The 24,048-nt window shown below is 49.6% G+C and overlaps 2 protein-coding genes across 9 annotated transcripts in view; one reads left to right on the top strand and one right to left on the bottom strand.

The window, feature by feature from the left end:
• The window catches only part of PPFIA4 (PTPRF interacting protein alpha 4), a 52,927-nt gene extending 50,425 nt beyond the window's left edge, over window positions 1-2,502 (top strand). For 5 of the 8 annotated variants that reach the window (XR_009210918.1, XR_004245016.2, XR_004245015.2 and 2 more), the window contains one exon: window positions 100-214. Coding sequence is in view for 3 of the 8 variants with exons in the window: in XM_058430946.1 (XP_058286929.1) it covers window positions 100-149 (50 nt within the window). In the remaining 5 variants the exon portion in view is untranslated. Of the gene's footprint in view, window positions 1-99 lie in introns of all 8 variants that reach the window. The other 3 variants (XM_058430946.1, XM_032136563.2, XM_032136562.2) reach the window with 2 other exon arrangements.
• Window positions 2,503-3,537: 1,035 nt separating this feature from the next.
• On the bottom strand, window positions 3,538-9,958 carry MYOG (myogenin). The gene is made up of 3 exons (XM_032136566.2): window positions 9,286-9,958; window positions 8,430-8,511; window positions 3,538-7,791 (listed from the first exon to the last, which is right to left on the bottom strand). Exons 1-3 carry the CDS (start codon window positions 9,829-9,831, stop codon window positions 7,670-7,672), a joined length of 750 nt encoding a protein of 249 aa, XP_031992457.1. The 5' UTR covers window positions 9,832-9,958; the 3' UTR covers window positions 3,538-7,669.
• Window positions 9,959-24,048: the final 14,090 nt, after the last annotated feature.

Raw genomic sequence — 24,048 nt, 5'->3', positions numbered from 1 at the left:
CACGCTGCGTTGCCGCTGTCGCACACGTCCTACAACCTGTCTCGCAGATGCCCTGCAACCTGCCTCACAGTGCGATGCCTGTCTCTCTCTCTCCCTCAGCTCACTCCCACTATCTCTACGGACACATGCTCTCCGCCTTCCGGGACTAGCCACGGCCCCCAGGGCTGGCTTCTTCCTTCTGGGTTTCACAGGCTCCTCTGGCCCTGACCCCTCCTGCTCGTTCCCCTTCCTTCCGCGGCTTCTAGTCTCGTCCGTGACTTTCCGGTTGCCCTGGATCTCAGAATATATTTGTCCACCCCCTCGGCACCCCACTACCCCGAGTCCCACCGTGTGTCCGTTGTAAGTCTGGTGGGTGTGGCTGGGGTCTCCTGGTATGGTGGAGGCACTCAGGTTGTCCACGATTGGGATTCTGGGGGAAGGAGAGAAGGGCAGCCCAGGGTGAATGTGAAGCCACCCTTCCTCTTCTGGACCCAGCCTGGTCTGCACTGCAACCTCCACCAGGACCAGGATCCTGGGCCACAGGCTGGGATGATCCTTTCAAGAAAGGGTCATTTCAGATGTAGCCCTGCTTGGGCTATTCAACCTTAGGGTGTCTGTCCATATCTGGCTGTGCCAAATGGTCTGACAGCTGGTTTTGGCATCGGCAGCATCACCACTCTCCCGACCCATCACCATGACTGCGGTTCCTGCCCCCATTCTCTTGGGGACAGGGAGGGGCTGGGAAGGGCTACTGAAGGCCCCATTCTCCTGCAGGATGTCGAGGCTGGGAGGAGGAAGACTGAGGTAGAGATTCCAGGCCCTAGCATAAGCTGAATCCCAAATGTGGGTTTGGGAAGAACCAGAGAGAAATGGATCCCTGAGCTCTGAGCCAAGGGTGAGGATGGGGAAACTCTAAGCTCCTGCCCAATAAGAGGTATAGGCAGACCAGCCAGAGGCAGAGCCAATGGCCTCTGGTAGCCTTAAGCCCAAAGGGCAGTGGGAATGTCCCCTGCCCCAACCATTGGGTGGAGCTCCTGCTGGGCTGTGGGGAAGGGAGGTTGTGTGGATCTTGACTCTGGGGCAGAACAGATCTAACCATGCATTGCTAGCTCTGCTCCAGCATCCCTTCCCCTTCTCTCCTCCTCTGCATCACTTCTTTAGTAATCCCAGCCCTATAAAAATGAACCTGATGGGTGGATTGAATATACATTGACCCTAAAGTCATGTTTGGGGAAAAGGCAGACTAAGGCCTCCTTTCTCTGACCTCCCAGGAAGAAAATAGCTTCTCCTACAGTGATTCATGTCCCAGGTCCAGGAAATCCAATGTTGGTGAAGGCAGCCACTCTCCTGCTTGTCCCCAAATCACCTAACCCTCATCCAGGGCTGTTTTGGTGAGCAGGGACTGCCTCCTCCTGGAATTCCTAAGATCCACCCAGCTTGCACCATTTTCATTGCTTTCCCCAGCAGCATGATGGGAACCCGAGCTGAGGGATACAGGTCCTGATTTGGTAGGAATATTATTCCCAAGAAATACCCCTCCTCACCTACTCCCTCCTCCTACCAAGGTGCCTGAAAATGTTCAAGACTTATGTTCAGGGTGGGATGATGGAACCTAGGGCTTCATCAAAGTGAGAGGAAAGGAAAAGCATCTGGCATGTGTTTCTTGGATAGGGGCCAGTGCAGTGCCATCCTACAGGTGGCTGGAGCAGCTGCTTTGCAACCTGGTCACCTTGAGTTCTGAGCAGGGGCTAGGCTTGCAGGTGAGATAATGGGCCAGGGCACCCAGTCCAGAAGGAGCAATGGCACCTGGGCAGTGCCAGGGCTTAGAGCCTGTTCCTCCTTTTCAGTAGAGGAGAGGCCCATCACTGGTGTGGTGGGGTGTGCTCTCCCCTAGGCTTGGGCAAGGCAGCCACCTGCCCTTGCTCTCCCTTAGTGCTCCCTGGCCTCCCTGCCATCAGGTTGCTGGGAGTGGAGATGGAGGGATTATTGAGCAGAAAATGAGTTGGATGGAGATAAAGAGCTCCCATCCCTGGGTAATGGATATTAAGATGATGGAGATTCCTAAGATTGGTGGAGTTGGGCAATGCACAGCCATCTGACTCCTTCAGGGTGCTCTTGATGGGCTGGCTGTAAGGGAGACTCAGTCCCAGCCTCTCCCCTCTACAACTCCTGCCACTGTTGGCCATGTCGTAAGGCAGCAGCTGTGCCAGGATAGCTGGGTCCATTCAGAGCACCTTGAGAAGTATTGCAGGGAGGTGTTAAGAAGAGAAATCTGTGCGAACAGTGATGGAAGGCTGTTGTCTTGGTGGATCCCTTGCCTCATAGTCAATATATTTTTTTCTTTGGCGAGTCACCAGCGACCCGAGCCCTCCACACCAGCCTCCTGTATCTCATCAGGTCCCTTCTCAGTACTGTATTTGCTCAGTGCATCAGGAATGGGTGTATGGGTGTGTGTGGGTGGGTGTGAGTGTGGGCGTGTACGTACCAATAAACAACCTGGTTTTAAGACAATGTACAAATGGCCTTCAGTCTTTTTTTTTTTTTTTTTTAACTCTGAGCTCACCTGAGATTTCCAGTTTCTTTCACAGTTGTAAAGGCTGCTGTACTCTAGGAAGGAAATGTCACAATTTTCAGAACTTATAGTCAATAACAGTCTGTTTATTTATGTAAGCACAGGATTGATAGATTAATGTTTGGGTTGCATGTGCCCAGTGGGTAGAGGACCAGATAAGGAGAGAGGAGCCTGATGTCTTCTTTCATCTCGCTCACCTGGTCAGGCTGTTACCCTTTCCTGCTGCTCCTGGAGTTCCTTCTCCTGAATGCCCCTTGGTCACATCACTCCACTGTTCCCACTTTCAGCAGCTCCCAGCACCTCTAGATCAGAGTGGCAGTTCCTCCTCAGTGTGGCCTAAGAAGGCATTCATGACTTGGCTCCTTCACCTCTCCTCCCACCAGTTTCAAGTCCACCTAACTCAGAAACATGGTGTCCATCCAACCCCGTCACCAGAAGGCAGCATGACTGCTTCTGTCCTTACCTTTGTAGTTTTGAGCTGTCAAGACCACTTCAAGCATCACTGGGGAGGCATCACCTGCCTCTCCCCAGCAGGACTGGTTAACCAGCAACCTCTGCTCTCCGGACACTCTGTACACTGCACAGGCTGGGCAGTGATTGCCTCCGACGCTGGGCTGAGTTACCTCCTTTAGGGCAGTCTCGTTGATCTCTCCATCCCTACGTGTATATCTTCGAATGAATAAATGCACCAGCCTTCTCTCAGAGGGTTGTATAAAGATTGATATTAGTAAAAGCTAAAAATTACTGAGTACTATTGTTTGCCAGGCACTGTTCTAAGCATAGTAAATATATTAACTCATGAATCCTCACAACTCTGATATATTCTCAGCATTTTATAGAACAGGACATTTTAAGACTAAGATAATACAGCTGGTAAGAGACAGATGTGGGTCTCAAACCTAGGCCTTCCTGACTCCGGTGCCTTGTCCGTAACTATGATATGTATGTTCAAACTCCTGACCCAGTGCCAGGAGTATTTATCTTTTTTTTTTTTTTCATTAGGAGTAGCATGATGAAAAGGAATGCTTATCAAATGTTGCTAGCTTCTCTTTTAAGTAAACTCAAGCCCCTGCCCCTCGACAAGCCTTCCCCAGCTACCCAGCTCCCTTTCCCTGATTCCTTTGTGTGTACAACTCATGTGGTCTTTGGCTGCTGTGAATCTCTGGGGAGCTGTGTTTCCCCTGCACCCCTGAGCGGTGAACTCCCTTTCGTGTAGCACAGTGCACCATGCATCCTGTGTCCTCTTTAAGGCTGATGGTGCCCCAAGCACGGATGGAGCAAGGACAGCAGAGTCCATGGGCACAAGTGACAGGGAGTGGGACAAGGCACCCTGGACACAGCCTAGGGAGGGAAAACAGAGGTGAGGGAAGGTCCTGGCCCTGTGCCTACAGGCCTCTGGGGGTCCCTTGCTACCCTCTCCAGGAACAAAGGTAAAACTGATGAACCTTGGTGACTGGCTGGCTATGGGAATGAGATCTTCACTGAAGGGATCCAGGAAAACTATGACTTCCTTGTGCTGCTTTCCACTGGGACGGGGGATATAGATGGAGCCGACTTATGTGGAAGTGGGAGTTTGACTTTGGACATGCTGGGCTTGAGGTGAGAACTGGACATCATGGTTCCATCTGCACTTGTAGGAAAGAAGAATCTAGGTGTCTTTCCTAGAACCCTTTCCTTTGCTCCCTCTAGGAATGCTCCAAGCAGTGAGGGGCAGGGAGTCCGGATCAGAGTGGGGACCTGTGGCAGAGGGGGACAGGGATGAGGCACAGCCAGAATCGTGGAGGGGCTGTGATTGGAGTTTCCATTCAGGACTGGGTTGAGCTTCCTTAGCCAAAATCCCGGCTCAACCTGAACTCTTCCAGGCCCGCCCTCAGGCTTTTCTGCCCCAGCATGGGGCCCAGAAGCCCGGGGAAGCCCAAGGAACCTAACATGTTGGGGTGGCGTTTTACCCAGGAAACAGATACCTGAGCTGAGGGGTATCTTTTCCTCTCACCCTCCACCATCCCTCTGCCGCCTCCCTCTCCTGTTGATCCACCCTGTCTACACCTGCAGCACTTAAGAAGGTTTTCCAGTCTACCAAATAAATTACTCTGAGAGGTTAGATCCCTAGGAATGCTTATTGGAGTGCCACAAGTAGTACTGTTAAGCGTTCAATTCACACCAATTATCTAAGCACTCGAAGAAGTTCCTATTTACGCACCAACAATTGGTATGCCAATTTTAAGTAATATTTATCTTTTCATTGTAGCAGATTCCCTAAAGTCCATTATTAAGCAACATTTGATTAACCCAGTTTGATTTATTGTAGGTGCTTCCAACTAAAGAACAAATTTGAGCTAATCCCCCTAAAGAACTCCAACTCATTGTTCATTAATTGGAGTCTTCTCTGTAATTCTGTTGTGAAGATTAAGCATTTGCCATGCTTCGATAACAATTGTTTCTTCTGTGAAAATAACGAGTGAGGCTGGCCTCCTGCTTAGCAGAGTTTGCCATTCATACCTGTGGAATTCTAGCAAACTGTTTTTCCCTTAAGGACTTAAAGACATGAAAAAGTAAGTAGACAGTGACTACGCTCCGCCATGGTAGGGATCTATTGCACCCAGTATCATTGCTGAGGACTGTTCATTCTTTCCAGAGTCTGAACGTGACCCTCACTGTCAATTGTCAGGAGAACTGAAGAGGAGTAGACTTCAAAAATATATCCAGCAGCCCGAGAACCTGTCCTTCAGTAGAGCTGAGTGCCTTCCTTGGCCAGCCCTTCTTATCCCAGTAAGAAGGAGGGCAAGGGATGGGCAGGTCACAGCTGCAGGTGACAGGGTGGCTTCCACCCTAGGAATGTGGGAGGTGCCAGAGGCAGAGGAAATGAACTTGAAGGAAGATCCTCCATGAATGTGTTCTGAGTATTTTCAGAGGGTAATAAGGGAGTGAATGTAGATTCCAGAGCCAAGGCACTGCAGCCAGCCCGGTTGCCCTCCTCATTCCCCAGGGCAGTGAATCAGGGCTAAGAGTCATGGAAATGACCTTGGTCTTCCTCTCCAGCCCCTCCAAGGGGGAAAGACTAAACTCAGTGATACCAACTTGAAAAGAAGAAAATCCCACCAATGGGAGCAGAGTAGGCCAATTTGCAATTCCCAATAAGCCCTGCCTGACTGGTTTGGGACAAGCAGGCAGTGGGGGAGACCCTCCCTTCTGCACCCTCACCTGAGTTCTGTGAGCCTCCGGAGGCTTCTTCTGATCCTTTTCCTTAGGCAGAGTTTCTGAAGAAACTTGGGGGGCACAGTGGTAACTCTCCTCTCCAGCAGTAAGGTCAGGAGGGTGGGTGTGGGAGAGATGGCCCAGCTGAGCCCAGAGCCGGTGCAGGGTGGTCACTAGAGCTTCAGGCAACACTGGGTTAAGTCCATTGTCAAGGGCCCCAAAGAATTAAGCAGGGCTGGAATGTACCATGCTCTGAATCCCTGCTTCGGTAATGATTCTGAAACTTATAATTTGCAATAAATCTGATGAACTAGCCCCAAGCAGTTGGAATTAATAAAGTTTTCAGTAGATGTCCATGTTCAGTTTGAATTCTAGCTCCTGTTAACTCCCCAGTTAATCCTTATGTAATGTCGATCCAAAAATCTCTGTTCTCCATTTCCCACCCACCTTCTACCCTCAGGAAGCTAATATTTGAAAAATAGCACCCCAAATGAAGAGAACCGCAGCTTCTCTTCGATTGTTCTTTGTGGACCCCTTTACCCTCCCCAAGCTAAATCTGAATCTCCTTCATGCTGGGAGCTGCAAGCAGGAACCACAATCCCCTTCTGCCTGGAGGGAATGGAGGAGAATGGGGAGGGGCCATGCTATTTGGCCCACAAGGAAATGACAGTGTCTGATCCCCCTTCCTCACCTCCCACTTCTCTACAGGGCTCCTGGTATTGTGACACCAGGGCAGAGGTGGGGACTAGGGAAGGGAAACCACAACTTCTAGCTCTGCATTCTGGCTGTGGGCTGAGCACTGGGCTTACGAGGTGCTCAGTTAACTGAAACCAGAGGACCTGTTGGGACACGACGCAGAGCACAGCAGCCTGTGAGCAGTGGCTGTGAAGTATAGTCATGGCCAGTTGTCCTCCGTGTCCCACAAGGATGTCTGTGGAATCTGGTCTCCACCTAGACTGAGGTCCAGACATGCTCGACTTCCTTCGTCACGGTAAAAAGAGCAGGGGTACCCAGTGCCTAGTGACCACCGGCAAGATGAGGCCCTTAGCGCTGTGGAGCCCTGCCCACTAGGGTGTGTCTGGACTGCTCAGTGGGAAGGGCCAGGGCTGTCAGTCATTTCCCTCCCTCTGCATCATCACTGACACTCTTCTGGCAACCAGTCTTTATTCATTTTTTAAAAAAGGAAATCCAAATAAGTTAGCAAAAAAAAAAAAAAAAAAATACAAAACAATGGCAAAACCACACGATGCTTAGTTAACAAAAGAAATCACCCCCAAGAGGCCCCAACCCCTTTTCCCTGCCTGTCCCCGGCAACTTCAGCACAGGAGACCTTGGTCGGATGGCAGCTTTACAAACAACACACGAAACAAAACAAAACATAAAACCACTGGAAGGTTCCCAATATTCACTGCAAAAGTTTGGCCCCCCAGGGACTTCGGAACAGAGGACTATTCCTCTCCCCTTCTTCTCTCTCAATTCAGGGCAGGCCCAGCCCAGCCACTGGCATCGGGAAGAGACCAGAACAGGAGATGTGCACAGCTTGTCCAGGTCAGGACACTGTGTCTCTCAAACCGTTTCACTTGGGGGGTGGAATTAGAGGCCGCGTTATGATAAAAAGGAAGCTCCTGAGTTTGCCCCCTGAGCTGGGGCATACACGAGGGGGCGCTCTGGTCCCCTGCTTTACCTCCCTGGAAAGGGGATGCCCTCTCCTCTTAGGAGGCAGCTGAATGAGGGCATCCAGTCCCTTGTTGGGGGGTGGGTTAACCTTACATGGATGAGAAAGGGGATAGTCTGGCCTATGGCACCCCAGAGCTGGCTTCCTAGCATCAGGGCAGCCTGGCTTAGGAGGCCCCTGCTACAGAAGTAGTGGCATCTGTGGCCAGCTTGGGGGGCTCACAAGGATGCCCGGCTTGGAAGACAATCTCAGTTGGGCATGGTTTCATCTGGGAAGGCCACAGACACATCTTCCACTGTGATGCTGTCCACGATGGAGGTGAGGGAGTGCAGGTTGTGGGCATCTGTAGGGTCAGCCGTGAGCAGATGATCTGTAAGGGGAGGTAGGAAGGTGGTACCTGGGTGAGGAGTGGGGGTTCTTGAGGCCTAGAATAGAGGATGGGACCCTTGGGGTGACAGAGGTTTTCCAGGACAGATGAATGACAAAGCTCTGGAGTTCTACTCCCTAGTCCCTGCCTTTCCCCATGCTCTTTGAGTGTGTGTGTGTGTGTGTGTGTGTGTGTGTGTGTGTGTGTGTGTGTTTGTGTGTGTGTATGTGCCTCTTCTCTGAAATCCCCTACTGAGGTAGGGTTTGGAAGCAGCCACTCAAGTTGGAGCAGGATGGAGCGCCCCAGAGACTGGACCTGCCCTTTGCTCGGCCCAGTTTTGCAGCACTGACTCAGCACTTCGCAGGGACCCCTGGGGCAGGGACATTGTCCTCTCTGTGGAGAAGGTCAACCACCAGGCATCAGCTGGGGAACTGCAGGAGCCACTATCACTCCTTTGCTGGTCAAGACTGCAGGGGCACACAGAACCTCCCAGCCCACCCTTTGGGCCCTGGAGTCAGCAGGTCCCTGGAGAGACCCAAGGGAAGAGGACCAGAGCAAGGAATAAGGTAAGAGGGGACAACCTGGCCCAGGGAGGGACTGAGGGATTGGAGCCAAGGTTACCAGGGTCAGGCCTCACTTACCCCCTGGGTTGGCGCTGAATTCCAGTGCACTGCCCCACTCTGGACTGCAGGAGGCGCTGTGAGAGCTGCATTCGCTGGGCACCTGCAAGACAGGGTGAAGGCCCAAGGTCGGGGGACAGCCATTCTTTGATGTGTCTCTCTGCCTAGTCCCAGGGAGCAGAGGCACCTGTGGTGGGGTTGGAGTGTGGGCCACAGGCTGTGGCTTTCCAGCCCAGGCCATCCCCAACCCCAGAATCTTTGTAACTAGCTCCTCTCACACCCCAGAGGCCCTGCTTCCAGGCCTTTCTGGCTTCCATCCTGGGGGGTGGTTCTGCTCTCACAGGACACCAGCTTAAAGGGGTCCCTGGTTCTCCTGACTGTGGCGATAAGGGTGATGGAGACAGATATCGTGGCCCAGTGAAGGTCGCTTTGTGCAGGCCTGCTGGAGTTCCAATGAGACTGAGTGGGTTTTCTCTCTGCTCAGCCACACCCAGGATGGGGGTGAGGCAGGGGGCAAAGCAGTCTTCTCTGGTGAACTTGGCCTGGCCTTTTAGGTTCTGACTCAGGCGCTGGGATTAATCCTCACCCTCACCCGGGCTGACTGTGGCCTTGCTGCTGATCCTTTCTTCAGTCCTCTGTTCCCCACCCCCACCCCTTCTGCACTTCCTCCCCACTGCCTTTATCTTGTCTGGAAAGAACATAGGACACAGTAGGTCAGCTGGATAGCCCAGCTCTGACCAGGGAAGGGCTCCTGCAGCCCCTCGACCTGTCTGGCACCTGCTCCAACTCTCTGAGCCCCTCCTGGGGTCTTGAGGCTGTCCAGGTGCCTCCCTCTGGCCCCCTCCCCCTGGGGCAGGGGGACGGGATGGCCACTTACCCCTGGCTGGGGCCCGCCCCCGCCCCGGTAGCGGAGGTCACGCTCCTCCTGGTTGAGGGAGCTGAGCAGGGCCTGGAGGCGCTCGATGTACTGGATGGCGCTGCGCAGGATCTCCACCTTGGGCAGCCGCTGGTTGGGGTTGAGCAGGGTGCTTCTCTTCAGGGCCTCGAAGGCCTCATTCACCTTCTTGAGCCTGCGCTTCTCCCTCAGTGTGGCCGCCCGCCGCCGGTCCACGGACACCGACTTCCTCTTACACACCTTACACGCCCACGGCAGGCACTGGCCTGGACAGTGCTCGGGGGTCCCCAGCCCCTTGTCCTCGAGGGGCCCTGGGGCCTCGGGGCTCAGGGTGAGCTCCGTCCGCTCATAGCCTGGTGGTTCGAAGCCCTGGAGGTGGACAGGCAGGTAGTTTTCCCCATCATAGAAGCGGGGTTCCTGGTAGAAGTAGGGGGATGTCTCATACAGCTCCATGGGGTCAGAAAAGGCTTGTTCCTGCCACCAGCCCCCAAGCTCCTGCAGCCCCTCACGCCAACTGCTGGGTGCCATTTAAACCCTCCCCGCTGGCATGGAACCAGGGATAAATATAGCCAACGCCACAGAAACCTGAGCCCCCTCTAAGCTGTTGCTGCACATCAAGACGTTTACAGTGGATTACATGTGATTCCCCTTCTCTCTCCCCCATGGCCCCCACCCCACCCAGCCAGCCTGCCCCTGGCCCAGGCGGGCTCCTGTGCACGGGTCGGGAGGCCGTCGGGTGTAATTTGATTAGTTTTCATTTCTCAGCAGCCTCTGTGGGGCAGGGGCGTTGGGGGAGGACACATTCCCCTCTCATCTGCTCCTTTCAATTACTCCTAGCTGGGCGGCCTGCCTGCTCTGTCCTTGCAGTCCCGAAGAAGCTGGTGGGTATAGGGGGAGGAGGGAACAAGGAAGGGTAGGCTTAGGCTGGAAGGGGCCCTAAGAGCCAACTTATCCATCTCCTTGCTTCCTGACAGCACCTTAACCACACTACATCAGTCGATGAGACTCTTTTAAAGACTTCCCTCCGGAAAGAATGGGACTGCTTCAGATTCTGGGCATTCATGGGCACTCAGTATCCAGGGATAAGAAGGATCAAGACTCAGAGCAGCTGATAGATTCCACTTTTGGGGTTCCCAAGCAGCTTTGACCTGTATGTTCTCTTAGGTCTCATCTGGGGGGTAAACTGAGGCAAGAGAAATTATTTGGGTTTTGGTTTTCTTGGCAGGGGTAAAGAGAAATTTCCTCTTTAATACAGCAGCCATGGTCAGAGCAGAGATTAGAATTTACAGCCTACACATTGCCACCTTCCCCAGAGCGGCAAGGTCAAGATGTACTAAGCTCCCTGTCTCCTCCCTGTCTCACTCCGGACCATTGATCTGTCCTTCTATGTTACCTCCTCAACTCTTTTTCCAACACCAGAATTTTCCTGGCTCATTACTGTGGATGGGGGTGAAAAAGTAGAAAAAACAGCCCTTCAAACTCAGTTTAAATCTCCTCTCTCCTTGGCCACCGGGCTTGGTTGTTCTGCCTCTTCCTGTCTGAGCCATCAATTTTACATGTATCATGCAGGTCTCAAATGTCAGGTAAAGCAGGGACTATTTAATCTTCAGGCCTCTCAGGCCATGGTCACCTCTCAGTAGGTGCCTCAGGGTCTGAGAGGACAAATTCCTTCCAACGCAGTGGGCAGACCTCAGACACCAGCAGTGAACAAGGCTCGGTCTTAGGGCTGGGGATTATAGGGACACCCCAGACAGGGTCCCTGCCCTCGACCTTACCATCTGGTAGACAATGGTGATCACCTCTTTCTACCTAGCTCCTAATGCCCAAATCTCCTCCCAGGCGGCCACCGTTCAGCTTCTGCTCACGTCAGGAGACAGCCCGTTCCATTGACGTGCAGCTTTGAGCTGCAATCTGCTCCTTCTATCTTTTACCTTTTGTTCCCAGTTTTTTCCCCTAGGACCCCATAGACTAATGTCCTGCTCCTCATCCTATTACAGATCAAACTGACAAGTTCAAGCCAGTGGCAAGGACAATAAGAGGAAGGGGAACCCTGCTGGGGACTCAGGGGAGACTTCACAGGGGAGGTGAGATCTGTGCAGCATGTGAAGAACCAGTGTTCCTTCCTCTCATTATTCACAGCAGGGATCCAGGAGAATTCTGATGTCCTTTTGGGACAGGAAACGGAGGGAAGGAGGGTACATAGCTGGACAATAAAAGAACCCTAAGCATGTTGAGGGAGAGCAGTGAGGTCTTAATTCTGTTCTTGGCCTTACCAGCATGATAGAAAGTGGCAGCATATGCTGGGCGTGGTGGCTCACGCTTGTGATCCCAGCACTTTGGGAGGCCGAGGTGGGTGGATCATGAGGTCAGGAGTTCAAGACCAGCCTGGCCAAGATGGTGAAACCCTGTCTCTACTAAAAATACAAAAATTAGCTGGACATGGTGGTGAGCACCTGTAATCCCAGCTACTCGGGAGGCTGAGGCAGGGAATTGCTTGAACTCAGGATGCGGAGGTTGCAGTGATCTGAGATCGCACCACTGCACTCCAGTCTGGACGACAGAGCGAGACTCTGCCTCAAAAAAAAAAAAAAAAAGAAAGAAAGTAGCAACATAGGTACTGCGTGTTCTAAACTTTGCTTTCCCCTGACCAGCTGGGCTGAAGAAGAGTCTCTATTTCCAACACATCCCCTGCCAAACAAAGAAAAAAGAAAAAAAAATGCCTCACTTTACACTCCAGTCCTATGAGCCCTGAGAAAAGAAGTCATGTTGAAGCCACTATAGGAACCCCCATATTTGCGTCTTTTTTATTCCAGGATCCAGTGCGACTTACCTCTAAATAATGTGTCTTCTTCCTCTAAAATGGAGGCAGAGCTGGCTTGCTCTATGGTGGTGTCCAGACCTTACTATCTAGTTGATGAGCATGGGTTGACATGTGAAAGCTGGATTACAAGACAAGGGAGAGCTATGTTGATTCCACAGCAAACATGGGGGCTTTGATCAATTGGAAACCAGTGGATTCTTCAAAAGTGTTTCGGGAATTTTTGGGACGGCAAAACTGCTGAAGGCTGGTGCTCTCCAGAAGGCTTTGGGAGCATGCTGGGCCAGCTGTTGCAGAACTGGTAGGATTCAGATGAGGAGAGGGGAGCAGGGGAAGGGGACATTGGGTAGCCTGTTTGTATGGAGCTTGGGGTTCAGGTAAGGGGATGATTTGAGACACACTTGCACAGAGGAGAGGAGGCCCAGCTGGGCAAGGAAGGACCTGAGAGCTGAGACAAGGAGACCACACAGAACAGCGTGATGGTCATCCAGGAATGAGATGATGAAGGTCTGAACAACCCCCTCAGAGGCAGGAGGATGGATTCGACTGGGTGACGGTGCATGTTTCAGGCTAGCAAAGGATGGCGAGTATGTAAGCAATAGGGGAATGGCTGTATTAAATGATAGGGTACTTGACACATGGATACACCTGGTAAATGTTATTCCCTTTTCTTGCTTTGTCTTCTCTTCTACTTCTGAGTGCCCTGCAGGGGACCACAGCAGCAGGAATGGAGGAGGGAAAACCTGGCTCCACCCCGAGTGTGTGTATTCATTCATCCATTTTTTTTTTTTCTATCAAGTACCGTGCATTCAGCACCTTGTGCCAGGTGCTGGGGTTACTAAGACATGCCCTCTCTGCCTTCAGTGTGTTCACTGGTGAGTAAGGAGAATGAGTACACAAAGTCATCTAACCAAGGTAGAAACAGCAGGCTAGAGAAAGTGCTGACGTAATCCAGAGAAGGAATTTATTAATTCACTCCTTCATCTGCTCAACACGTATTTACTGAGAACCCACTCTGTGTCAGTTCCCCGGCTGGGACCCGACCTGGGGCAAGAGCAGTGCCTAGACTCGGCGCTTGCCTGCAGAAGCTCTGTTGGGCATGCATTTGGCCTTGCGTCTGGATGATGTTTGCCTCTGACCAAACATGAGGGCAGAGCTGGGAGGTTAGGGTGACCTTGTGTGCCTGGTTTCTGTGAATCCCTGTCTGTGTGTGTGTTTGTGTATGTCTGAGTACAGCAGTTTGGGGACCATGTCAAAGCCCGCTGTGGAGCACAGACCCTCTTAGGTCTGAGCTGATAGAGTGACCCAGGTGTCTTTGACCTATCCATACCCTGATGGGGGGGATTGGCCCTGTACCCATCTTGTTCTTCTCTCAGAGCCGAGCTGTGGAGACGCCTCATCTAGAGGCTTGGTCCTCCTCCCCCTGTACACCCCTCCACCCCCACAAGCTGCCCTCTGATGGATGGGAACACATTGGTGCCAAGCACAGAACAGCCTTTGTGCTCCGCCACCAGCGGCGATCCATCAGCTCCAACCTGACAGCAGGGCGTCCGGCCCTAATCCCCATCCCTGCTGGCTTGGGCACACAGGGCCCCCTGCCCTGACTGTAGCCTCCTCCTCCAGCAGTCCTGCGCCCTCCAGAGGAAGCCCTTATCCCCTACTGGGGCTCCAGGGCCACACTGTTGGCTCCCCCACCCTGACTGTCTCAACTTGATTCCGTCTATTTGCATGCTGGGCTGATGTCATTTGCATGGTAGCGGCTGGATTTCAAAATGCTCAGAAATCCCCTTCACCTGCTCCCTGCTCCTTACTACCCCTTCTGCTGCACACCCAGTCACAGCTCTCTGGCCTTCAGCATCTTCTAGTCTCTGCTGATGTTGCAGGTGGGCTGACCTGGGCTGCCATGGGGCTTGGCTAAAATCAAAGCAAATTTTCCATTCTGGAGTCTCATGTGCTTGGGAATAGAGGAGCAAGAAGAAGGGTCTGGAAGGGTGGGGGCCTCTGGCTACTCCAAACAGGTCCCACCATATATTTTCCTAGGCTGGGTCTCTGGGTATTATTGATGAGGATGAGGTCGGGGTGTGGGGGTGTGGCAAGTGCATATGCATTTCAATAGGACATAGATGCATAAAAATTACATGCAAATCACCATTGATTATTTGTGGGGCAGTAGTTTTGCAGCAGGATGAGAACAGATCACAGAATCACAGAATGTCAGAGCTGCAAGGCCGTCTAGAATCCACTAGTCCACCTTCTTCCTCCACACATGGGGAAATGGAGGCCCAGAGAAGGGAAGTGACTTGCCCAAGCGTAGAGGATGAGTGTCAGAAGTGTGAAGGGTGCCTGTTCTGAATCCCAGAGCCTCCTCTCCCTCTGCGAGGCTGGCAGGTGAGGAAGAGTAAGTCGTAAGCAGCAAGTGAGCAGATATTTCCCGGTGGGCCTGGGGCCACAAGTAGGCAGACAGTGAGGGGTTGGAGAGTTTGAATGGAGGGTTGAGAGAGACATCAGGAGAGGTACTGCTGGAGAGATGAAAAGAAGATACAGGAGAAGTGTGAGAGGGAGAGTGGGCTGGAGGTGCCAGGCACAGGCCTGAGGGATTGAGACAGGGGAGATTTGGAGGCAGATGCCAGGATTGAGATGTGAGGAGGAGGGGAGGGTCCCCCCTCCACCAAGCCTCTGAAGCCACACATTGTTTCCATGGAGGACTGAGCATCGGATGACCACTGGGAAATCCCGTCCCTGCCTGGAATCTGATGCTCAGAGCCAGGATCATTCTTCAAGAATTTCTGGCTTTAGGGTTTGGGAAGGTGCAGACCCGGAGGTGGAAGAGGTTGGGTTGGAGGAGAGTGGGTGAGGGTCAAGGGGAGGTGATTGGTGGAGACAAAGCAGAGAGCTGGTTTTAAAAATAACCAGAACTGGGCTCAGCAGTGTGAACTGGAGACTTGGCTCTGGTGGGACCTTAGGAAATATGGGCAGGGATTTCTTACAAGTATCCTACGTTCCTGTGGGAACAGGGCCTTTGGGCCTTCAGCTCCTGGTTAGGACAAAAACTATCAGGACACGGAGGGAAAGTAGAAGAGGGAGCCCTGGATAAGGCAGGGCATGTGGCTGTTCTGTCTCCTCTCTGGTTCTCAATTTCCCCATCTGTAAACCAAGATGCCGGACTGACTGGTCAGGATGCCTTTTTTTTTTCTGACTTAGCATGTGCATCTGGAGGAAGTGCTCATGGAGTCAGGGTAGGAGGACTGTTTTGTCTGAACCAGGTTTAGCCCTGAAAACTCACAGGATCAGAGAGGGTAGATTTCTAGAAATATTTTGTCCTTTTCTCATCTCCACTTTGGCTCCCAGGTTTAACCTCACTGAAAGGTAACCAGACGGTTCTCTGGACCCATTTCCACCTACTTAGAACTGCTCGGCATATATTTGTCATACTTACTTGCGGATTTGCCCCCCTGGCTGTCCCCTTCCCTGCTACTTCCTCCCACCCCCCAAATCTGCCCTCTCTGTGGGTTCAGAAGCCCTCGCATGCCACCACCCCCTCCATTCCCTGGACTGCATCTATTTCTGCCTGTTTGACAAGTTGTAACATATTTGCAAGCAGCTGCTGCCTGGGTGGAGATGCCTTTGCTTTCCTCCCTGCTCTGTCCTCTCCTCCCCAGTCCCTCTCCGGAGAGCCACCCCTTCCCAGAATGTGCCCTGTGACCCTCCCTACATTCTCCTCTCTGGGACTCAGACATTCAACATTTCCTATGTTTCTGCAGGGGTGGCCAAGGCTCTACACTGATACAGAGGGAGTCTTCTGGGATAGAAAGTCATGTGGCCAGGGGTGGGGGGGTGGATCTCTTCTATTAAGTCCCAGGTTGCATGGTTTGAGGCAATTCTCTTTTCACTGTGGGCTTCATTTTTCTATCTTCAAAGTGCGGTGATGAATCATATCTTCCCTACCAATCATAAGTAACTTTACCACCTATTAACTTGGGGAACTCTGCCAGTGTATTGATCCCATTACTCTTATCTCCTCTGAGGACTTCATTCTGTTGTTCCTGTCTGCTGGGCTTTCCTAAGAGCCTATAAACATGCTGAAGTCTCTCCTGTAAAAAAAAAATTCCTTCTCTTTTCCATGGAGCCTCCTCAGCTAGGGCTCGAAAACTAACCTTCCCTTCTTCACCAAATTTCTAGAAAGAGGAGTCTACACTTACTCTTTCCACTTCCTCACTTCTCATTCGCTTGTCTACTTGTTGGCTTCTACCTTCCCAAGTTACTAAAATGGGTCTTCCCAAAATCAAAGAGACCCTCACTGGGCGCCATCGCGTGGAAATTTCTCAGTTTTAAATACTATTACATTGGGGGTTAGGGCTTCAACATATGAATTTTGGAGGACACAAACACTCAGTCAATATTAGATCACTAGCAGATTAGACATTGCAGAAAAAGTTTGTTGAATCTGAGTACAAAGCAATGGAAATTACCCAAAATGAAATACAGAGAAAAATACCAAAACAAAAAGAGCTTCATACCTGTGGGATAGTATCATACCAAGTGGGATAACATATGTGTTATTGAAGTTCCAGAAAAGGGCAGAAAAGCCTAGAAGAAATAATGTTCTAGGTTCCACATCTAATAAAAACTGTAAACTCACAGATCTAAATAATTCAGTAAGTCCCCAAAAGAATATACACAAAGAAAACCACACCAAGGCACATCATCAAATTGCTGAAAGCCAGTGATAAAGGGAAAAAATTTTAAAGCAGCCAAAGAAAAAGAGACACATTATGTATATAGGAACAGATAGGAAAACTGATGATTTCTCATCAGATACAATGAAGGCCAGAAGTCAATGGAGCAACATCTCTAAAGTGCCAAAAGAAAAGGCTGTCAACTAGGAATTCTATATCCCATGAAAATATATTTCAAGAATGAAGGCAAAATAACTTTTTCAGACAACAATATGCTGGGAGAATTCATCACCAGCCATTCTTCACTATAAGAAATGTCAGAGGAAGTTTTTTACACAGAAGGAAAATGATACAAGATGGGAATGTAAAGTACATAAAGGAATGAAGAGCATCAGAAGTGGTAAACATATGGCAAATATAAAAAGACTGTTCCCCCTCATTTTAAAATGTCTTTCAAAGATAGTTGCCTACTTAAAGCAAAAATAATAATGTGTTGTGGGGTTTACAGCATAGAGATAAAATGTATGACAACAATAGGATGAAGAATGGGAAGTGGGGACTAGAAGTGTACTGTTGTAAGTTTCTCACATTATATGAGAAGTGGTATAATATTATTTGAAGGTAGACTGTGATAAATTAAAGATGTATATTATTAACACTAGAGCAATTACTAAAAAACAAAACAGTTATAGCTAATCAGAGATAAATTGGAATGTTTTAAAAATACTCAGTTAATCTAGAAGAATACAGGAAAAGAAGCAAGAAAAGGAACAAAGAGAAGATGAGACAATTTGAAAACTATTAGCAAGATGGTAGATTTAAACTCAACCATATCTATAGCTGCATTAAACATAAATAGACTGGATTTAAAAGCAAGATCCAACTATTGGCTGTCTGCAAGAAACTAATTTGACATATAAAGATACAGCTTAGAGTACAAGGATGGAAAAGTGTATGCCATGCAAAAACTAATCATAAGAAACTGGAGTGCCTATATTAATATCAGAAAAAGTATATTTCAGAAGAAGGAATATTGCCAGGAATAAAGAGACACATTACATAATGATAAAAGAGGTCAGTTTATCAATAAGACATATTAATCCTTCATTTATACGTACCTCACAACAGACTTTCAAAGTCCACAAAGCAAAACTGAAAGGAGAAATAGACAAATCCAAAATTTTAGTTAGAGATGTCAATGCTCCTCTCTTAGTAATTCATAGAAAAAGTAGATGAAGTCATTATGGAAATAGAAAACTTAACTTTATCTATCAATTTTACCAGTTGACGTTTGTAGGCTATTCCACTCAACAATAACTGAATACTCATTTTTTTCAAGGACACATGAATCATTTGCCAAGATCATACACTGGGCTATAAAATAATTCTCAATAAAATTTAAAATACTGATAATAAAGAGTATGTGCTCCAATCACAATGGAATTAAATTAGAAATCAATAATGGAAATTTCTGGAAAATCCCCAAATATTTGGAAATTAAAATTCTATATAACCCAATGGGTTATTACTTACTAAGCTAGGTGAAAATAAAACCCTGAGTTAAGTGCTACATAACCCTCACAATAATGCCATAAGGTAATTACAATGATCACTGTTTTGCAAATGAGCCCCCAGAGCTCCGAGAGGCAGCTGGTAGGTTGTAAACCTAGGAGCAGAAACCCAGATCTGTCTCATGCCAAAGCCTAGCTCATGATCAGTGTGTTATTCCACAGGCAACTAGTTACAGCTTTCAAGATGGGCACCCCACAGAGAGCTGTGCTGAGTACCCTGTTGGGTATGAGGGATGAAGGGAATGTGCTGTTGATGCTGCTTGCCTTCTCGCCAACTCCCTGTCCACAATCTCACCCCTAAGCTTGGTGCTCAAGAGCCTTCCCCATGGAAACTCTACCATTGGGTGTTCTCTTATGTTCTTCCCCACTCTTGTTCTTCTGTTGTGAGCTTCCTATGTCCCCAGTGAGCTCTTTCCTTGGCAGAGTCACTGGCTTTTCCTGGGTGCTTGATCCAAACACCTCATAAGGCCTTCTTCCTCTAAGGGTCTCATCCACACTGCTTTTACTGGCTTTTTCTGGCTCCCCCATGCTGATCTCAGCAGGCCTGCTTTGTGATCCAGGGCTTTCTGGCCCCTCATCCAGAAAGATGTGGATCCAGGTCCAGATGTTGCAAGACCTGCAACACTATTCTTCTATTATCCTTAGGCAGCCTTCTCAGACCAAAAAAACTGTCATTGGCCCACCTGGAGTCCACCAGTAGCCAGAGGATCCCCAGAGTCTCCAGAACTGCCCAGCGGCTCACTTTATCTTTCTCTTTTATTTAAGAGATCTTTGAACCAGACTGCCTGGATTTTAAATCCTGGAATTATCACTTGATAGCTTTGTAATTTTATGTAAGTCATTTTACCTCTTGGTGCCTCTGTCTTCATCTTTATGCTGCTATAACAGAATACCACAGACTGGGTAATTTACAACAGATAGAAATTTCTTTGGCTCATGGTTCTGGAGGCTGGGAAGTCCAAGAGCATAGCACCAGCATCTTGCAAGGGCCTTTGTGCTGGTGAAAGGTGGAAGGGCAAGAGAGGGCAAGAGCAAGAGGAAGAGGAGGGCCAAATTTGGTTTTATAACAACCCACTCTCATGATAACTAACCCACTCCCAAGATAATGACATTAATCTATTCATGAAGGCAGAGCTCTCAAAACCCAATCACCTCTTATTAGGCCCCACCTCTCAATATTGTTGCATTGGGGATTAAGTTTCTAACACATGAACTTTGGGGGATACATTCAGACCATAGCAACCTCCATTTCTTCGTCTGTTTAATAAGGATAAAAATGAGATGTGTCTCACAGGGTTGTTATACAGATTGAATGATTTCATATTTTATAAAGTGCCTGGCACTCAATAAGCATTAGCTCTATTATTATTATTATGAAACAGGGCCTCACTCTGTTGCTTAGGCTGGAGTGCACTGGTGCAGCCATGGCTCACTACAGCCTAAGCCTCCTGGGTTCATGTGATCCTCCTTCCTCAGCCTCTGGACTAGCCGGGACTACAGGTGCATGCCATCATGCCCAGCTAATTTTTTTGTTTTTTTTTGTAAAGATGGAGCCACACTATGCTGCCCGGGCTGGTCTCAAACTCCTGGGCTCAAGCAGTCCTCTCACCTCAGCCTCCCAAAGTGATGGGATTATAGCATGAGCCACCATGCCTGGCTCTGTTATTAATTTACATCCTTTTGTTCTTATCTCCTCCATCACACTGGGAGCTTCCTGAGAGCAGAAGTAGTGTTTCTTCAATCACTCTATTATCCTGGGAGCTCTCTGGTGGAGTAGGGCTGCATCTCCTCTAAAGAATGGGGGCTCCCTGAGGTCAGGGATTGTGTCTCCACCATTAGACAGGGACTGCATCTGCCTATCAGGCTCTGAATTTTTTTGTTTGCCTGCTTCTCAGTTCTCATAAGAGGACTGTGAATATGGGAAACTCAATGGAGCTCTAGGCAGTGAACATGTTCTGGGAGGGGCCCGGGAAGCTCTGTCTGGTGGATAGATCTGGCCTTGGTGAGGGAGCCAGGAGATCCTAGGCAGATTCCTCCCCAGAGCAGCTCCAGAAACAAGATCCCAAGGCAGCTTCCAGGAGCTATTTCTACCCCCAGGAAGGGGCAAGCTGGGGAGTTCTTCTAAGAACCCTTCTGTCTATGCACACCATGCACACTGTTCTGAGGAAGTTCAGCCTTAGCACAGTTTTACCCCTTTCAGTCTGTCAGAAGACAGGAGATGCAGTATGGCATTGGGCAAAGAGCAGACTAAGATAGCATTGAATTCTGGCTCCGCCACTTGCTAGCTGCATGGAACTTTCCTTTAATATCTTGGGACCTTTGTTTCCTCATAGGCAAAAATGATAATAAGAAAACCTTGTTCTCAGGTCATATTATGTGCTCAATGAATGTTAGTTGAGTGAAAGAATGCATATTCATTTCCTTTTTTTGGAGGAGTTTAGGGAGTGGCATAGCCAGCCCTGCCTCTGGTAAATTGAATTCTACCATCTGTGGGCTGAACAGGTCATCAAGATGACATTTAGTTCATTCCCAGCCTTTAATCCATCTCAGGCACACACTTAAATAAGCTCCCAAAATGGAACCCTTGGTAATGCATTCCTGTGCTTTGGTCATGAGAAAATCCCTTCTAACATCGCATTGCCCTCTCCCTACCCCACCCCCAGTGGCACATCACAGGCATGTCTTTTCTTTGACTCTTTTCTGTAACTGGAGTAAGGAGTGTGGAAAGTTCGGACGTTGGATTCTAGTTCTAGCTCTGCCGTTAACCCCTATGTGACTTTGAGAATTGGAAGCCGGTATTTATTGAGGCTCTGCTCTGTGCTGAGTACCTCACTCCTTTCTCACGGCATGACTGTGGAGATGACAGGGTCCCCATTTTACAAAAGACAGACCTGAGGATCAGAGAGGTTAATAAACTTGCACCAAATCACACAGCTATGGAGTTCACATCTCCCTGACTCTGCAGTCTTTTTCCACCGCACAGTGCTGACTTCCCTAGGGACCTGTTTCCTGATCCGTAAAATAAGGGAATTGGATTTAGTGTTCTAGAAAGTTCCTTCTGGTGTTGGCATTTTGTCACCACCTGCTCAGGGCCTCTGGAAGGATCTGAGGAAATTTCTGCTCAGCTTCCTGGCTTGGCTTCCTTGCCTTTCCCTGACCTTCTCTTTTGTTTGTCTATTCTCAGGCCTTCCTTACCATCCTCTCCAGTGAGTTGGTGTGAGACAAGGAACCAAATGTTTCCCTGGAGTAAGTGCAGTTCCATCTGCTGCGTTCCCTGCATAGCGGGCCGTGGGAACACTGTGTTCCACCCTCCAGACCCTGGTGCCTGGAGTGTTTTCCCTGAGCCACACTGCCTGTCTGCATTCCCCTTTCTGTGGGGGCTTGGGCCAGCCCAAGTCAGGACCCATTTGCTTTTCTGTTTCTGAAAGCAGATGGCTTCCTAGTGGTAGGGGCAGGGTTGGGTGGACTTGCTTCACAGGCACAAGGATTTTTATCAGCAGGCTGTTTCCATTTCTAGAGTGCCAACCCTTGTGTCCTCACACCACTGAAGGAGTTCATGCAGCCAGACATTTAGTGATTCACTTGTTCCACATCCTCAGCCCATCTTGGCTCCTCCACAGTGGAGACAAAGCCCTGACTTCAGATTTCTAGCTGTGGCTTACCTCACCTGTGGTTTGCTTTCCTGAGCTTACAAGTGGGGAAGGAGAGGCATTGGGAGGTGGGTCAGGGGCCAGCCTGGGATAGGAGCTCAGGAACCTGTTCTTCCCCGATTCGGGGTCCTCCTACCCTGCTCTTTCAGTAGGGCTGCGGCCACAACATGGGCCTCATCTTTCTTGGCTGTTACTAGATTTCTGAAAGCAGCTGTTTGTTTGTTGGCTTGTGAGCTCTCATACTTCCTGGTCCAAGGGCAAGGAGCAATGGTTTTGTGGTTTGTTTGTTTTAAATTCTTGAACCTAGAGCCAGCTGCATTCTTCATGTAATGTCACCTGGTAGGGGTTGGATGGTCAAGGAAGTACCTGGGCCCAGAGTAGGATTGCCTCAGGGGGACAATGTGACCATCATCACCATGCCATCATCAACAGTTGCATCATCATTTAGGACCTTCCTGTTTACTGGGCACTGTGATAAATGCATTAGGCACATTAACTATTTTGTCCGTACAATGAGTCTATGAGCTAGGTGTTATTACCAGTTTTCAGACTGGGAGTCATGGTGTATTAGTCCGTTTTCACACTGCTGTAGGGAACTACCTGAGACTGGGTAATTTAGGAAGAAAAGAGGTTTAATTGACTCACAGTTCTGCAGGCTGTACAGGAAGCATGACTGGGAGGCCTGAGGAAACTTACAATTATGGCAGAAAGTGAAGGAGAAGGAAGCACCTTCTTCACATAGTGGCAAGCTGGTGGCGGGAAGTGCCACACACTTTTAAACAACCAGATCTCAGCCAGGTGCAGTGGCTCATGCCTGTAATCCCAGCACTTTGGGAGGCCGAGGCGGATGGATCACAAGGTCAGGAGTTCAAGATCAGCCTGGCCAACATGGTGTAACCCCGTCTCTACTAAAAATACAAAAATTAGCCAGCTGTGGTGGTGGGCGCCTGTAATCCCAGCTACTCGGGATGCTAAGGCAGGAGAATTGCTTGAACCTGGGAGGCAGAGGTTGTAGTGAGCCGAGGTCATGCCACTGCACTCCAGCCTAGGTAACAGAGCAAGACTCCATCTCAAATAACAAACAAACAAACAAAAAACAAAAAACCCAACCAGTTCTCACGAGAACTCTATCACGAGAGAGCACTAGGGGGATGGTGCTAACCCCTTGGAAACTGCCCCCATGATCCAGTCACCTCCCATCAGGCTCTACTTTCAACACGTGGGTATTACAATTCGCATGAGATTTGGGTGGGGACACAAAGCCAAATCATATCGTATGGTTAAGAAATTTGCTGTGGTGCTGTTGGAAGATAAAGGCAGAATTAGAACCCAGCCTGGCTTACTCCAAAGTCAGTGGACAGTCTTCTCCGTTAAGATCTATAGCCATTAAGGTTGACCTTGGACAACCTTGGTGACAACTCCTCTTTAGAGTGTGTATACAGTAGACACTCAGCAAGTGCACATTGTGGATATTCGCTACATACTCACTGATTAGCGAAACTAAGCAATAAAGTCCATGTCACTGAAGCAAGTCTCTTCTGTGGCACAGAGTGAGGATTCAGAGATCTGAATCCTGTGAATAGCCTCATGCTCTATGACCAGGGGTGAATTACTGGCCCTTTTGACCTTGGGAAAAAACAAGGATGTAATTCAGAGGGACGTAGAACTGTAGACTGCATCCGGGGGCTGGATGACTTGACCTTCAAAAAGGTTGTTGCAGCTGGAGGAGTAGGTGAGCTGCAACAAGTTGCCTGGGGCTTTGTTTATCCTGAGACAGACAGCCTTGCTCCTGGAGTTGTGAATTTCTGAGCATTCCATCCACTCATTGGTGGGGGTACTTGGTACCAGTGCCTGGAGCCCTGGGAGTGGGTGTTGGCAGGATCAGTTGTGCTTGTGGTGCCTCACTCCCTGCACATGCTCCTGCTGGGCTCGAGCTTGGGGAGCAGACAGTGCCTCCTGACTGGTTTTTTTTTGCTTTGATCTTGCTAGCTGTCCTTGCCAGGGCTCGGCTGTCAGCCTTGGAGGTTGAT

This window comes from Hylobates moloch, unplaced genomic scaffold, assembly GCF_009828535.3.
Source record: "Hylobates moloch isolate HMO894 unplaced genomic scaffold, HMol_V3 SCAFFOLD_18, whole genome shotgun sequence".
In the NCBI taxonomy this organism is placed as follows: Eukaryota; Metazoa; Chordata; class Mammalia; order Primates; family Hylobatidae; genus Hylobates; species Hylobates moloch.
The sequence above is the reverse complement of the archived record's forward strand: the minus strand, read 5'-3'. Positions and strand labels throughout refer to the sequence as shown.

What these genes read in the sequence shown, in the direction of transcription:
- MYOG (XM_032136566.2), bottom strand. Translation starts at nt 9,831, where the DNA reads ATGGCACCCAGCAGTTGGCGTGAGGGGCTGCAGGAGCTTGGGGGCTGG. An exon ending in GGGGCGGGCCCCAGCCAGGG is followed by an intron (nt 8,512 to 9,285) that starts GTAAGTGGCCAT and finishes CCTGTCTTGCAG; the next exon opens with GTGCCCAGCGAATGCAGCTC. An exon ending in ATTCAGCGCCAACCCAGGGG is followed by an intron (nt 7,792 to 8,429) that starts GTAAGTGAGGCC and finishes CTCCCCTTACAG; the next exon opens with ATCATCTGCTCACGGCTGAC.